Here is a 17,240-nt window from a genome sequence, read left to right as displayed (position 1 = left end):
GGCACTTCCAAAATATGTGGAAGACAAGTCATTATAGACAAAGAAAGATGGAAATAGGAAATTAGATATAATTCATATATGAAATTACGACGTCATACTGCATTATCCCATAATCTGAATATAATTGTGTTTTGTTTCTAATCCTCATTATTTATTTATTTTACTTAAATCTAGATAGAGCAAGACAACGAGACTGCAGATCCGCACTCTACCACACGATGGCGGTAAGGCTTCAGAAACATTGTTCGCCAACCGCCATATAACAGGAAGAAGTAGGTGTTGACGTAAAATGTCGTAAAACCTCAGTGCAGGAGCATCTGCTGCAGCAACTAGTGAAGTGAAGTCTCTGGACTCAGGCGTGATGTTCGAACAACACAGAAGCGGTGAGAGAATCGATCTGCGACGACTTTAACCGAATAATGTCCTTCCTTTTGTGAGAGACGACTCGAGCAGATTGTTGTCACGATTCTGGAAGAATTCTAAGAAGCTTTGATATGTAAACTATGTTTTATTGCCAGGACACGTTAGTTGCTTGTTGGTATAAATATCAAACAGTCCAAATCGAAGAAGGTTCAATGATTTATTTGCTCATTTTAAGTATAAATACGCAGTGACCGAATTGTCATTTTGACTGTAAAATTGTATCATGTCAAACAATGGATGGTATAAAGAAGAAAACATCTTATAAAAGCAAACACCCTCGTAACTAAACAACTTGGTTTGTTGCATTTTTTAACAAATTAATAAAATAGAATCTCGTTATTTTCAAAGAACGGTTTGGACATTACTGTACAATGAAATACTGGCAACAAACAATACTGTACACAATAGGGTAAAATTAATTTTAGAATAAAGGCAATTGAATTCAATAAAATGTATGAATTACATTTTTAAAAAATGAATGCATGAGTATATATTAAAAAAGAAATGAGAAGAGAAATTAATCATAACCAAAATATCATTAATTCACAGTGCAATTTTTGTTTTTTGACACTTAATATTTTGCTATTATTGTTAAACATTGGTATTGCAGGTGATGGATAAAATATCTTGTAAAATATGAATTCAATTCTTCTCTTTCAGTGAGCTCTGCAGATGCTTTGCAGCGCTTGGTGAGTCCAGATTTTGCTTCCAATGACCACAGAGAAGCAGAGACGGCTTTTATTAAAGAGGAAGAGGAACTCTGGAGCAGTCAGGATGAAGAGCTGCTTCAAGAGCAGCAAGAGACTGATGAATCCAAAGTGATGTTTACTCCTGTTCCCGTGAAGACTGAAGATGAGGATGAAGATTTGTACTTGCACTTTTATCACACGCAGAACCCAGATTCTCACAGCATTAGCCCAAATCCACACCTGAAAGAAGAAGAAGAAGAAGAAGATGATGATTATTGTGGTGGATCAGCAGCTGAGACCTTCTCTATTCCACAGATTCACTTGGATAATGACCATGACCTGTCACGGTCTGCTGACTCTGACACTGACTACAGTGACGACTGGAACAAAACGGATCCTCAAGCAGTGGAGAAATCATTTAGCTGCTTTCAATGTAGCAAATCCTTCTTGAGAAAAGACCAACTCAAATCACACCTGGGCACTCACACGGGAGACAAACCCTTCGGTTGCCCCGTGTGTGAAAAGGGTTTCACGCGGAAAAGCAACCTCAAAACCCACATGGTCACTCACACGACAGAGAAACCATTTAGCTGCCCTCAGTGCGACAAACATTTCTCAAGGAGGGACCAAGTGAAGTCACACATGGCCACGCACTCTGGGGAGAAACCATTTAGCTGCGCAGTTTGCAGTAAGAAGTTTACACGTCGTAATACTTTGGTAAACCACATGGGGACTCACACAGGAGAGAAGAAGTACAACTGTGGTGTTTGTGAGCGGTCGTTCGTCTGGCCGGCACAACTTAAAAAACACTTTTGTCCTAATGATAAAAATCCTGCTCTGAAAAGATGTTTTTCCTGCTCCGATTGTGGAAAAAGCTATACCTCAAAGCAAAATCTCGAAATCCACAAGAAAATTCATACTGGAGAGAAACCTTTTTTGTGCTCTGAATGTGGAATGTGTTTTACAGCTGAGCGTAACCTGATGAAGCACTATTTAATTCACAACATATTTTCTCCATGAGTTATACAAGATTCACTTTAAAAGTTGAGTCTTACTAAAAGATAAAGCACTGAACATCCTCCATTTTTTTCTCTGTAACATCGCATGCAACATCTAAAAAAAACTTGTTCGTTTAAGTAAACTGCCAATTCAAAAACATTCCAAAAATTTCAGGTGATGATGAAGAAATGTTTTTTATTCAATTTCAATGTATGTAAGAGTAGACCGTATGCACTTAAATGTCCTTTGAATATATTTTAAGATTAATTTCCATTTATAAACAATATGTTACATATATGGAAACACAACTAAATTGTGTAATTTCCTTGATCAAACTGCCGCATTTTGTATCAGCCAAATGTGTCTGAGATTCAAATATTTTCCACTTCTAGTATTTTTGTCCTAGATCACAAAGTGCTACTTTCAATTACTGCTCATGTACACTTCATGAAGTAAATATTTTGTTACATATTTTGTGTAGACTCACACTTGGATATTTGATAGAGAAAATAATGTTGAGTGTTTCGTTGTCTCGTCAATTACCTCCAGGATCTAAAAAGCCTGTTTTTTATACGGCAGCTGTACAAAGTTGATGGACATGCACTGAAAATGTGTTACATGAATAAATAAGGTGCAGAAACAAACTGAGATACTCAATCTTTTATTATTGTCTTTACTGTAAAATGACATGTTTATTCATCTCATAACCTTTTCAAAATATATCTGATCAATATGTTTTTTAAAAATTGAATTGTATTTATATAACAATTCACTTTGTTCATTAATAAATAATTAGATTTATAATGAAGGTGATTTATGAACTCATAGGAACATCTGTAAATATTTAAACAGAATATTATTTTAGGTAATCTAGAGAGACATACAACATTGAAAATTGTAAATGCGGTACCAAGGAAACTTATCCAGCCGTTCCATCAGCTTAGAACTGCCAGAAGCTATTTGGACCCATGTACACCAACTTACTGTCCGTAGATGTATAGCCTGAAGGATTCTTGAGAAAAGTTGAGTTCAAAAAGCTGTCCCTCTGAAGTGTAAGCAACACTTCTGTATAGTATGCATCGAAACAAAGGACGTCAGTTGTAGAAATATAGCAGCAGGTGCTCTGGATTGACGAGTCAATTTGTGAAATAGTTTGCTATAGCAGATAGAAGTTTATATTGGAATTTATTTTCGGTTACTGTGTACGCAAAAAAAAGTCATTATTGTCAACAAAATAAGACATGACACTTTTTCTTTTTATTTCCTGTCAAGCTGTTACAAAGCAAAAAAAAAGGTCATAATTACAGATACTTTGAGCCTTAATGGCACAAGTGTAGTTGATGCTTTTCTACATTCTATTGTGTCACTTTTTGCAAGAAAGGAAGCACTTTAGCCAACAAGAATTGGTTTTATTCCTTTCACAGACTTAAACAGATTTTTCGTAGCATTTTTTCTTGTGACTGTTTAAGTTTCCACTCGCAGTGAATGCCTTGTTGCACACTGAGCAAACATAAGGTTTCTCTCCGGTATGAATTCTCACATGTACAATAAGATCCGATCTCAACCTGAAACACTTTTGACAAAAAGAACAAGAATAAGGTTTCTCTCCGGTGTGTTTCCGCATGTGGTTCTTGAGATCGGCTACGATTCGGAAATTCTGGGAGCAAACAGAGCAAGTGAACGGTTTCTCCCCGGTGTGTGTTCTCATGTGGCATCTTAACGAGCTGTGGTCCACAAAGTTTTTGTCACAAACCGAGCAGTTGAATGGTTTCTCCTGGTTGTGAACTCTTCTGAAATGACGATCACAAGCCACCTTTAAGGTAAATCTTTTGTTACAAACAGAACAAACGTGTTGTGGCTCTGAATGAATGAGAAGGTGTTTTGTCAGATCCCCCTTGAACCCGAATCGTTTCCCACATTCGGAACAAATAAAAGGTTTTTCTCCGCTGTGGATTTTCTTGTGCGTATGCAGAGTTTGCTGGGAGCTGTAAACTTTCCCACACTCGGAGCAATCAAAGCCCTTTTTGACAGTGGGATTGTTCACATCAACACACTGGTGGTTTGTCAACTGTGTAGGCCAAGTGAATCTCCTTTCGCAAACGTTACAGCTGTACTTCTTCTCTCCCGTGTGCGTTCCCATGTGGTTAAGTAACGTGTCATGGCGGGAAAAAGCCTTGTTGCAAATCGAGCAGCTGAATGGCTTCTCTCCCGTGTGGACTCTGGCGTGTTCGATCAGATGGCTTTTCGATTTGAACAGTCGCCCACATTCGTTGCAACTGTGCTTTACTTTAGTTATCAGCACAGAGTCTAGCAGAGGATCAGCGGATTTGTTCCATTCCTCGCTGTCTTCGGTTTCACAACCTGAAGATTGTGTCGTCTCGTCAGTGTGGACGGAGTTTCTATCCGGTTGTCCACGGTCGTCTCCCTCTTCCTTCAGTTGACTCGAGTTGCTGGCGTTCGGATCCGGGCTCTCCTCGGTAGAATAAGGCTGCGAGTACTGAGCATCGTCTTCCTCATCTTCGGTCTTGACGGTGACAATTGTAAAAGGTACTTTGTATTCGTCGGACTCGTCCAATCTCTCGCTGTCCTGTCTGCACCAAAGTTCTTCCTCCTCTTCCTTGACGATGCGAATGTTCTGCTCCTCTTGGTCCTGATGTTCAGCACAAACACTTGGACTCACCAGCAGATGAAGATCTTCAGGATGCACTGAAATAACGAAAACAGTCCCAGTGTTACACGACGGCAAATTAAAACATGGGTTTGAGAAATGAAATATGATCCAGACCAGGAAATCATGGTTCAAGGACCTGTTCTACCAGTCTGTCGTACGGTTCAGAAACACTTCAAATATTAAATTAAGTATTTAATTTAATTATCGTTTTTGTAAGATCACTTTAATCTAAGAGTCTATTTTATTAAACTAATTTTATTCATTTACATTTATTTCATGCATTATATTCTATACTACAAAATCTACTGAATATTATATCTTATTTTATTTGTTTACGTTTATTTTATTAATTCTTTTCTTTGTCATAAACATCACCAAAAATGAGGTTTTATTTTAATAATAAGTATTTATTTGAATTTAATTATAACCTTTTAACATGCTCACTCTAAAGCAAGAGTCCCTTATTACTTTGTATAATATTTTATTAATCCATCGCATTTATTTACATTAATTTAATTCATTATATTTTATAGCGTTAACACCACACACAAAAAATATTGTGTTTCATTGACTTAATATAATGTACGAATCTCTTGTTTGATTTAACAGTATTTTATTGATCTCGTTTATTTATTTACATTCATCAAATAAAAGGCAATTGTAGAAATTACACTTGAATATTATCCAGACATTTAAGAATTGTTCTGTGTTTGTGTTTTCAGGGGAATGATATTATTGACACACTGACCACCTTCCTGACCAAACTTACCCATAATATCAGTGACTTTATAATTTATTTTATAGATTTTTTTATATAAACATTCCCAAAATCAGTAACAACATGTTTATACTCCAAATAAAAATAGTTTAACTGTTATAGGTAAAAACAATTTAAAAAAAAATCGGTTATTCTGTGTTCGATTTGTTTTGACTTTTTTCGAGCACAGACTAGTATTTTCGTTCTATTTTCCATTTTAAAAAACACACGAATTGACCTTTAAAAAGTAAATAAACACGGAGTCCAAGACAGCAAACTTGTATGACTGGTTACAGTAGAAGAAACACGAGATCAAGTCGTTACTAAATCTTCTCACATTTATTGTTCAGGTCGCGACGATGTCCGAACATCTCGTCAGATATCCTGGATCGATCCTCCTCAGTGATCCTGAGCCTCAGTGATCCTGATCCTGGACCAGCAGCAGCTGTTTAGTATTTTGGTTGTAACTCTGACGCTCAACACTCGCTATCACGCTCCGCTTAAACCTCTTGTTTACGCATGCGCGAGCTGTCGGCCATTTTGTAATCTGTACGACGGCAACACACTCGGGACAAAATTCTCCATCAAACTGTTGCAAGTCTCGGCGAGTTTCAATTTAAATAACTGCGTTAAGACACTCATCATCATATCATTGTTTATTAAACAATACAATAATATTTTATTTCAGTTCTATAATACTTGTTGTTTATTTATTATTATTGTTGTCATCGTTTTATTAAATGTATTTGTTGATTTTTAACATGTGCACTATATGTCTTAATTAATTAATTAATTAAATAAGTGTATTCTATTTTTGTGAACTGTTAATACTGTTTTAAATTCTCCAATGAGGGAAGAATAAAGGTATATAAAATCGAATTAATTAATTTAACAGAAAATTCAGAAATTATGAATCTGAAATATATATATATATATTTTTTAAAGAATTTAATGAATACTTATAACTCTAAAGTCAAGTAAAATTTAAGAAAGATGTGCATGAAATACAAAATAACAGTATATACAAATATTAACTAAAACCCTTTGTGAGTTACAAATAAGTTATGGAGACGTATTCCTTCGTTTTATCATATCAACCATTAATTGTTTAGTTCAAACAACAATTTGTATCCCCCAATTATTTTGGGGAAGAAAAGAATATGATAAGGACATGAAAGTGTAAATAATCAGAATCAGAGCAAGTTTATTGCTAGTATTGTAAACACAACATAAGGTTTTTTTTAATTATTATTATTATTTATGGTGATGAAGTGAACACAAATGAATGAAACAAGATGAGATGAATAAAAAACTATAATATATATAGATAGATAGATAGATGGATGGATGGATGGATGGATGGATGGATGGATGGATGGACGGACGGACGGACGGACGGACGGACGGACGGACGGACAGACAGACAGACAGACAGACAGACAGACAGACAGACAGACAGACAGACAGACAGACAGACAGACAGACAGACAGACAGACAGATAGATAGATAGATAGATAGATAGATAGATAGATAGATAGATAGATAGACTTTAGAAAAGTAAAATTACATTAAAATAATTATTATTATTAATTAACCAAATGTAATTAAATACATTTTATAAACTTTATAACCAATAAAATAAAAAAAAGTTTCATGTGAAAGTAAATGGTAAATAATATTTGGTTTGAAATGAGATTTAACTGATACAATTATATACATTTAAGAATAACAACATTGTTATTCTTTAGTTTTCTCTTCAAAATACTATAATATATATATAGATAGATAGATAGATAGATAGATAGATAGATGGATGGATGGATGGATGGATGGATAGATAGATATTTAAAAAGTAAAATTACATTAAAATAATAATTACTATTATTAATTAAACAATTTATAAAAATTAAAAATATATATTTCATGTGAAAGTGTAGATAATAGTAGTGGAAAACATTTAAGGTAGTAAATGTGGTTTGAAAAGAGATATAACTGATTATATATATTTAAGAATAAAAACATTGTTATTTTGTCAGTTTTCTCTACAATTGACCAGCTTCGGAAACAATACGTTATATTTATACATTTGTTTTAATGAATGGACGCGCACATACGTCATCATCTCCAGCCTTACAGCCTGTCCAGTAGGCGGCGCTAAAACCTTCGAATGACACCCAGACGCTGTAAAAAAAAAAAAAAGGAAGTAGGCGGCGATCGTGTCATGGAGCTGCACTTGAATATGTGTTTCTCTGAGCACATCTAGATGCTGCACAGCTCCAGAGAGAGGCCTCCGCTCACAACATCTATCTCACCACAGCCTTCCTCCGCCTGAACCGGTGTCTCTTCCTCTTCCTCCAGCGGGTCACGGCGTGTATGATCGCGGCCGGTGCCGGAGCTTCAGGTCGGTGTTCGTCGCCGGCGAGGAACCGCGGCTTCAGATGGAGCGCTGGAGAGGCAGAGTGGCCCTGGTGACCGGAGCCTCGGTGGGCATCGGCGCCGCTATCGCCAGGGCTCTGGTCCAGCAGGGCATGAAGGTGGTGGGCTGCGCGAAGAATGTCGACAAGATAGAGGTGAGTTTGTTTTTTATTTTAAACATTTTTTGTATTAAAATGGTCGAAAAACGGCTACAGGCGGTTCCACTAGCACACGCTAGCAACCGTTAGCTAACTTGATGCTAATGTTGACTATTATCAGGCAATGACCTGAACGATTTCCTACATATATCTATTAATTTAAGTCTATTTTTTTCTGACTGAATATGTTGCCCTTTTTTTTAATGTTTTTAAAACACATTTAGAAGTAGTTTTTATAATATTATGCAAAAGCTTAACGGTTCACAATTTAAAAGTGTAAATAAGTGGTCACTTCCTTATCCTTCCTGACGTATATTGCACTTAAAACCAGTTAGGAATGGAATAAAGGAATATAAAACCCCCTCAAGATGACCTTTACTCAAATATTTACGGTTTAAAAACGTGTTATGTAGACAACAGACGTGTTGTTTTATAACTGCCATCAACAGTTTAGCCGTTTTATTGTGTTATTCAACTCGAATCGTATATTTATGGTTAACTCAAATACTCGTATAAATCTTTAAAAATATCAAATCTCTTTTTAACAGTGTGTGTTGAAGACATATTTGTTTCCATATGTCACATTGTTTGTTAATCTGTAAAATCTCTGTTTACGCTAAAGAAAAAAAAAAACCTGTTCCCAAAGTTTGGGTTAAACAACTATTTAACCATTTAGTGCACACACACACACACACACACATACACAAGTATATATATATATATGTTTTCTTGTCTTTTTTGTGAGTGCAAGCATCACCCACACCTTCAAACACACCCATGCATTTACAAATTGTCAGTTGCACAATAGATAAGGCAGCTCAATCCAGACACTGTTCTTGTGGCCTCTTTGGTCAATAGTTAACATCTAGTAATGGCCTAATTGTGCAACGTTGAAACAGGGTCATCTATGTATATATACACATATATATTCCTAATTGTTTTCCTTTTTCAATACATATTTTTTTAACCGTATGACCAACTAGTTGTTCGCTATTACAGCATATTTGTTAAAACTCCCAACTTGAGTTCTTGTTACAACGTTTTCGTTGGTGCTGTACTTCCCACATCCAGTAATGGGTTCATCCTGTTTTTTTTAACCAGCAGCTTACGCATCAACAACTTTTTTTCCACTGAGTTCACGTTTTCCAGGTGGTTCATACTCGTAATCTGTCACGCCTTCATGGGTTTCGAACCTCCAGAGAGCGCATCAATGCTCGGGCTACTTCATTTTAGCCGCATCGACATTTCCAAAGTTCTTCCATAAGGGCACCCTGACTGAAAGTAGTTTTTTTTCCTGCTCCCACTTATCCCAAACAAATGCTTAACTAAATGACATGAAGCAGTGAAACGAGACCCCCTGGTCTACGGCGCACGATCAAAGGATTTGAGCCGAATAGTCATTCATTGTTGTGTTGAAATTGTCTGTAATCAATCCTGATACTACAGGGGTCAAAATACGTTTTGGAGATTAGATCCACCATTTCTTTTACTGTGGACAATAGAAAAACTAATGGAATATGAACTGAAATCATCATAATATCTCAAAGTTCCTCTTCCATGCTTGAGTTTTTACTCATTAGAGTGTATAATAAAACATCAAATTAAAGTTAATAAACTATTTTAGATTATTTAAAGTATGCGATCTGGAAGTTGTTCACTGGAAAGCTTTTGCTAGTCTGTGAAACGTCAAATTCCAGTACTAATTTAATAACATTTAACAAACTGATAACACTGAAGTAGAGAAATATCTGTACTTCTACTGTAAAGGAACATTTTGTTCAATCGTACCTTGTGTCCCAGAGATACCGTGACCTGACATTTACTACAAAACAAGTTATTAAGTGCATGCTTGGCAAAAATACTTGGATTTAAAAGAAATTCGATGTTGTTTCTTGTTGGATTTGTACTACTGTCAATCAGGAAATAGTATGCACGACACACCTTGTATACTCCCTTCTTCATCAACTGCAGGTGAAGTCAATATTTCTACACTAAACCACAACCTACTCATTACATTTTAAGTACAAGTATATGGATGTTATGTCCAAACATGTCTGATCGTAAGAAGATGAGTATTTATGATTTTCTTTATGACTGTCAGTCGTGTATTTCATTACCTTGATGAGGTATTTGAGTGTTTTGAACCAAGTACTTATTTTGGTCTATATATTCCGTTAAAGCGACCCAAGTATGTGCAGATAGTATTCCCCGAGTTAGATATTGTGTCCGTCGCTAACAAAGCTTTGTATTTATTCGTCTTATCTTGCCATCATAATTGGACGTTACCAAAGGAAGTGCTGTAAAAACCAACGCAGTTCAACCTTTGGAACCTTTTAAGACATGTTGTGTGCATGTGTGTGCAGATGATAATGGCAGAAATGTCACTCCCACTCTCCTGGAATCCTATTATACAGCCTCCTTTCACCTTTGACTGCACACTCAGGATGACTCAGGCAGAAGCAAAAAAGACTTCTAGTTGACCTCGCTGAAGTGACTCTGCTGCATGAAGAATGAATGAACCCAACATTTTTTTTTTTTTTATTCTAGTACAATTTTAAATCTCGAAAGACAAATGAAGTAACAGAATATGAACAAAATAAAATAAAAATAATACAACTATAAACAAACAGAAGCTGCTCCAAAGGTTGGTGGAACACTGTTATAATATGTGAGCAATTTCTCTTGCTTTCCAAATCTGGCCTGGCAGGTCTTTTTATGTGGCCTGCAGGATGATTTATTGAAATCTAAGTAGATTAATGTTCATGTTGAGATGATGACCTGTAAAGGTGCCAGTGTTTAAGATAAGATCCGGAGCAGAGACTTTGAATGTCAAGAATTCTAGAGAGTATACAACGATAAGAGTAACTGGCGTCGAAGGGAAGTAAAGATGAAATATGTAAATATGCTATTTTTCCTCGGACTCAAACTGTCAAATGATTTAAGGAAGAATTTGAATCATGTTTATCGAGGTCCCACAGTGCAATAGTAAATATTAAAGGGTTAGTTCACCCAAAAAAGAAGTCTATATTTAACACTAGTTTGTGGCAGATCGTGAGCGCACACAGTCCACTGTCTACACTGGAAGCGCTCAGGATATTTACTAACCGAGTACTTAAGGAGTACTTCTGGTTTGTCAATACAAGAGGGACGTGACAGACGAGCAGTATCGAGGTATTTTGATGTCTTTTACTGTCTTTTTTAGATTAAGTTTTTCCCCGGGGCGCCAGTCGCTGCATTAAAATGAATATACATTGTTGTAACTCCAAAAAGGAACTACGAGTACTTACCCCGGGGTGTCAAACTCAAACACATATGGGGCCAAAACAAAATGTACATTTTTTCAAATTGTCTGTAACAGAAATGAGTACTCGCAGTATGAGTCTGATTTTTGAGTCGGTCCATCGAAATGATCTCTGTGTTTGTCCTCCTTCACCAAACACTCCCTTCAAATTCCTTTTCTTTGACTTAATGGACGTTCACGTGTAATAGTTAACGTCCATAATCTCTGCTTCTTATCTCGTCTTATCTCGTCTTAAAAATTAGATCAACATATTTTCATGAACAATAATGTACTTAACATTATAGCCAAACATTCAGTGGGAAATATGTTTCCAGATTTGCCTCCCGGGCCACATTTCTGACACTATTCTAAAAACATAGGAAAATACAAGTATGTGGTTTGTGATGCTATGTTCGTGCTCGCATCACGCGCCTGTGCTCTGCTGCTGTGTGGCGTCGTGCGGATGACTTACTTATTAAGCATCTAAAGAAGCATCGCGACAAAGAATGTGAACAGATCGAAGAATCGATGTTCTACCGAGACAAGAGAAGGTTCCAGAGTGTCAGTTGAGGCTGCGCTCAATCAAACAACTCCAGGGCGATCGATGATGAGTAATACACGAAAATACATGACAAAAGTAAGGTTTTTGGCATTAAAACATTACCAACTGTAAGGATATGACGACTTTACTGTGACCGATCATCTCGATTTAACACAAATTTTAAATAATCGCTTGATTAACTGATAATCTTTCATATTTAATTCGTATCAAATAATCATTGCCTCGCTTCAGAATCCACGTGCTGAGCTATTCTTCAGTACATGTCAAGTCGACACTCGCACTGAAAGACACAAAACAATCTCTCGATGGTGCCAGCTAGTCTCCCAAGGACAAACATCTGCGTAAGTCAACTGATGAACAGATTCTCTCTTAAGACTGCGGTAACTTTCCACAACCAACATGTGGCACGGCCATCTTAGAAGTGTATCTGAGCAATCATACATGCACAAATGACTACAGGCGTTTTCCTCGGAATATTCATACTATAAAGGATCTGCCATTTCGTTGGAACTTTGCGCTCGGCACTTGAAGACATCTGCGATAGATTTCCGCTTCGCTAAACGTCCATGATCATGCGAGTTGTGTCTCTGACTTTTGCATATTTCACTGAACGAGCATTTTCTCTTAAACTCATTCCTGGGACTGTGTCTTTCTTTACCACCACCACGTATCGATGGAAAAAGATGCGTTTAAAACCACAATCATGACTGAAAGTCGTCCACAGGTCCTTCGCGTCAGACTGGTTTATTTGGATTGTTAAATCATGTTTGTTTTTCGTCATTACGACTATATTTAATTGTGCTTCTTTGTTTATTTTTGAAGCACGAAAGACTATACGTTTGCTTTTATTTGACTTGTTTACAAAAAATGTTTTGTTCTAAACGTCTGAATATTTTACTATACAAATGATTTCAGCGTGTTTAAGTACTTTTGAACATCTCGTGAGCATTTTGCCACAACACCGCGATAATGATGATATTTTGTGTGATAATTTTGGACACAATGCCAGTCACACGACATTTTTATCCCATGTTTGTATTCTAAAAAAAAAGTGTAAACAAAGTTTACATTTTATTTTCTTTATGTTTTCTTGGTGGCACTGTTACCGCTCGTAGTGGTTGACAGTGAACCACTTTATTTATATGAATATCAACTTTTTTAATTCCGTCATCTTTGGCTTTTTATTAAAGCATGATCAGTGTTATCTCGCAATATTGCAAGAAAGTTAATATTCTAACAATCAGTTGGTATTCAAAGCCAAAGATAAAATTCGAATCGATGCATGCCTCTTCATAAAAGGTCAGAGGTCAAATCGACAAGCCTCAGAGAAAAAGATCAGGCAAAAGACAAACCCCCACTGTCAGCGGTTCATTCATTACAAACACTGATAATTATGTGTAATTCCAGCCTGTGTTCTCACAGCTCGTCTTTCTTATCCTCAAATAGCTTCCCTCTGAACGAAGCTTGTTTTGTTTGTGTTGTTGTGCAGAAACTGGCCGCGGAGTGTGAGAGCGCCGGCTACAAAGGCAAGCTGATCCCCCACAAGTGCGACCTCTCCAACGAGGACGAGATCCTGTCCATGTTCTCGGCCATCAAGACATTACAGAAGGGCGTGGACGTCTGCATCAACAACGCTGGCCTGGCGCACACCGAGCCCCTGCTGACCGGGAAAGCCGAAGGCTGGCGGGACATGATAAACGTGGGTGGACGACATATGCTCAGGCCCTCCCTTATGGAAGTACATCAGTGCCAACAGAATATTGAATGGTTTAGTGTAGCATTTATTGATTTTTTTTATAGACTTTTTTGTGGTTAGGGTCAGGGTTATTTATTTTAAATACTTTCCATATTGAAAAGGCAGTGTTTTTTGTTTAATATCGTTTTTATTTAATTTTAAATATACATATTTTTTGTTTTTATTTTTATTATATTCATTATTTATCTTTAATTCCAATAATTTAAAAATACATTTTCTTAAATTTTTAGCCTTTTATATTCAATTTGAAAATGTTGGGATAATACTGCCAGACAATACTAATAGAGTACATAGATAATTGATCGTACTTTCCGCCAATCATACGACACACAGGCGATCACATGACGATGGTCAAGCATATCATTAAAATTCTTGTTTGGATTCAGCAGATCAACATTTTAAAATTGAATTTATTAGGCTACGTAAAAAAAATTGTATTATAAAAGAAAATTAAAAAGAAATTGGAAAATAAAAATGTGTTAAAAATATATATTAATTTAATAAAAGTAAAATAAAAATATGTAGCTTGAAAATATTAGATATTTTTAAATTCATTAGTTTCAAATCAAAGTAGATCAATGTTCTTGTTGATATGTTGACCTATAAGGATGTGTTCAAAGAAAGATAAGGGAAAGGGATGATGGATGTCAAGAACACAAGTTAATTATGATAACTTTTGTGTCAAAGAATGGAAAGAAAATGTCAAAAATCCAACTTCCTGTCGTAGGAAAAATGCATTTAGTTTGTACTGTTTAAAGATTTTGGCCCATTGTGTGAGTGAGGCCGACACCCTTGCTCTCGTGTATTTATAGCCATTTAATCAGTGTTGCTGATGGCTTACGAGGCCACAAGCTGGACAGTTCAACAGGTCCAGGTGCTCCGACACGGCGACCCAGTGTGTCGGCAGCACGTGAATAGCAGTCGGCGTCACATGCTAATGACAGGAGGTTGCAGGGTCGACGCCAGAAGGCGACCCCGGTTTGATCTGTGCGTCTCTTTCTCTGCAGGTTAACGTTCTAGCTCTCTCCATCTGCACCCGCGAGGCGTACAAATCCATGAGGGAGAGGAACGTGGACGACGGTCACATTATCAATATTAACAGGTGAGTTTGTGAGTCAGAAGTGTTGTTGTTTTGTTACGTGATCCTCAACACTGTGTTCTCCACAGCATGTGTGGACATCGAGTCGTCCCGAACTCTGACCTGCATTTCTACTGTGCCACTAAATACGCTGTGACGGCTCTGACTGAGGGACTACGACAAGAGCTGCAAGAAGCAAAGACGCACATCAGAGCCACGGTGAGTCTCTAGCGGCGTCATAGGGGCCCCTTTCCGCTCATGTCCAGGGGCTCTTTGAAATGGGGCTCCAAGAATTAAATTTAAAGAAAAATATTTATTCGTTTCGCAGCATTTTAAATTCATTATAAAAACGTTGGAATAATGGTGCCATCAGACAATACCAATAGAGTACCGAGCTACTGAATCAAACTTTCAACCAATCATGTGCCGCACAGATGATCATGTGACTCGTCAGATTCAACCTTTCACTACACAAACTACTGAGTTAAATTATTCAATAAAATCAAAAACAATTGTTAAATATTGAAATTATTGATTTTATAATACAATGCTAAATACATTTCAATTTAATAAAAAAGAAAATTAAAATTAAACCATTGGATATTCTGATGGAACTGATATGCTTCCATAGTTCTTGCGATATTTTCGTTTTTACAGTATATTTATTTATGTATTATGTCAGACATTCACAGTTTTAAAATCATCCACTGACTCCTTTAAGAAACATCTTAAGACGTTTCTATTTGTTCAGGCTTTTCCTTGAATTTCTCAAACTCCTGTGTTGTTCTCAGTATTATCTTGATCTTTAAAGTATGTACTTTTTTGAGTATTGTTTTGATTGTTTAAGCGCTTTGTGACCCTGGTCTCGAAAAGCGCTATATAAATAAATATTACTTACTTACTTACTTTTTTTAACCATCAAACAACAAGGATAAAATGGTAATAATATTATAAAATATTAACACATTTAACAATAAATACTAGACAAGAATCAACTAAAAACAACATGAAAAAAAATACAATGGAATGTTTAAATATGTGAAATAACTGTATTTGACTCAAACTATAAAAAATTAAACAATTTTATAGAAAATACATTTTCTGCAAGAAATAACGATTCCTGTGTCGTTTCTACGATTCTGAAAAATAAACGTTTTCTGCTTCTGAAAAGAACTAAACTGTACTTTTCTTGTGGTGAATAAAACATGAATAAATTATTTTCCAAAATGTGACCTTTGATGCGTCGGCCATCTCCTCCTCTCTCTAGTGTATATCTCCCGGGATCGTGGAAACTGAGTTTGCATTCCGCCTCCACAAAAACGACCCTGAGAAAGCGGCCGCCGTGTACGAGAGCATCAAAGTGAGTCTCCGACTGGACGGTCCATCTACATTTTCTTGATGGTCTTTCTTTGTGGTCCCAGTGCTTGAAGGCTGAAGACGTGGCGAGTGCCGTCACTTACGTCCTCAGCGCCCCGGCCCACGTTCAGGTTTCCCACCTCTTTCCTTAAGTGGAGCGACGATGTTTGTTAGTGTTTTTAACTAAGGTTTGTGCTGTAGATCGGAGACGTGCAGATGAGGCCCGTGGAGCAGATGTCATAGGAGAGAAGATTCTACAGCTGCAGCTACTACTACAGCGACACCTTAGCGACCTCTGCTGGTGGCGAGAGAGACGAGCTTAAAGGAAGTCAACTATAGCTATATTTAGTTGATCTTTGACGACCAAGTTTAGGAAAATAAAGTGGATTTTGAACACCACTCTGAAAATACTGGAAACACTACTGAATTGTTCTTGATTTTTCTTTTTTTTTTGTTTGTTTTTTGTTGTCAATTGTTCAGAGCAGTTTAAACTGAGCCAACTGTCATAAACTACGATGGGAACAAAAAGCATAAGGAGACGGTAAATGTGTGTCACCTGCTCTCCTCCGTGGTGGCCCTCACTTCAGATTGAAGTGTGTATGCCATCCACCGCATGTCTTCACTGTCTCTGTTTTGTTTTTTTTTGTAGGTTTAAATGTCTTCGTAGACTGGAATTGAATTTCAGTTCGTATTCACATTTTTAAACTTTTATAAAAATGTCGCCACTTGGTTCATAGATGGATAAAAGAAAGCTAACCGTAGATTCTGTCTCACTCTGCTCACCTAACCACTCGTCCGTTAACTGTTCTACCACAAATGATATATTTGAGTTAATAGAATAAGTTTAAGAACCTTTTTTCTTTTTTTTTTTCCTTGTTTTTCTTTCATTATTATCTTATTACATTTTGGTCGACTCCATTAAAAATTTCAACCCTGCACTTTACATCCGCAGGAGCTCAATGAAACAAAAGTGCGCGATATATACGAAGATGACGCGGGAAAAATGAATTTATGTAAATGTCTGCCAGTTAAACATTGCTGAGGAGGTTGAAGGTCACATGGCCTGGGTCACCGTGCCCTGTCTGTTAATATCTT

General features: G+C 36.7%; 3 protein-coding genes across 3 annotated transcripts; 2 read left to right on the top strand and 1 right to left on the bottom strand.

Annotated features, from left to right (window-relative positions):
* Positions 1-284: 284 nt before the first annotated feature.
* Positions 285-2,719, top strand: LOC148065952 (uncharacterized). Its single transcript, XM_087808219.1, has 2 exons — positions 285-383; positions 1,084-2,719. The coding sequence occupies exons 1-2, from the start codon at positions 362-364 to the stop codon at positions 2,130-2,132; spliced, it is 1,071 nt and encodes a 356-aa protein (XP_087664345.1). The 5' UTR covers positions 285-361; the 3' UTR covers positions 2,133-2,719.
* A 627-nt stretch (positions 2,720-3,346) lies between these two features.
* LOC148065951 (uncharacterized) lies at positions 3,347-6,050 on the bottom strand. The gene is made up of 2 exons (XM_087808212.1): positions 5,877-6,050; positions 3,347-4,817 (listed from the first exon to the last, which is right to left on the bottom strand). Exons 1-2 carry the CDS (start codon positions 5,908-5,910, stop codon positions 3,538-3,540), a joined length of 1,314 nt encoding a protein of 437 aa, XP_087664338.1. The 5' UTR covers positions 5,911-6,050; the 3' UTR covers positions 3,347-3,537.
* Positions 6,051-7,725: 1,675 nt separating this feature from the next.
* On the top strand, positions 7,726-16,892 carry dhrs11a (dehydrogenase/reductase 11a). Its single transcript, XM_087808222.1, has 7 exons — positions 7,726-8,110; positions 13,445-13,654; positions 14,719-14,813; positions 14,879-15,008; positions 16,057-16,149; positions 16,211-16,276; positions 16,347-16,892. Exons 1-7 carry the CDS (start codon positions 7,979-7,981, stop codon positions 16,386-16,388), a joined length of 768 nt encoding a protein of 255 aa, XP_087664348.1. The 5' UTR covers positions 7,726-7,978; the 3' UTR covers positions 16,389-16,892.
* The last annotated feature ends 348 nt before the right edge of the window (positions 16,893-17,240 follow it).

The sequence above is a fragment of the Callionymus lyra genome, chromosome 14, assembly GCF_982586985.1.
Source record: "Callionymus lyra chromosome 14, fCalLyr1.hap1.1, whole genome shotgun sequence".
Taxonomy (NCBI): domain Eukaryota; kingdom Metazoa; phylum Chordata; class Actinopteri; order Syngnathiformes; family Callionymidae; genus Callionymus; species Callionymus lyra.
This window is presented reverse-complemented; position numbering and strand designations above follow the sequence as displayed.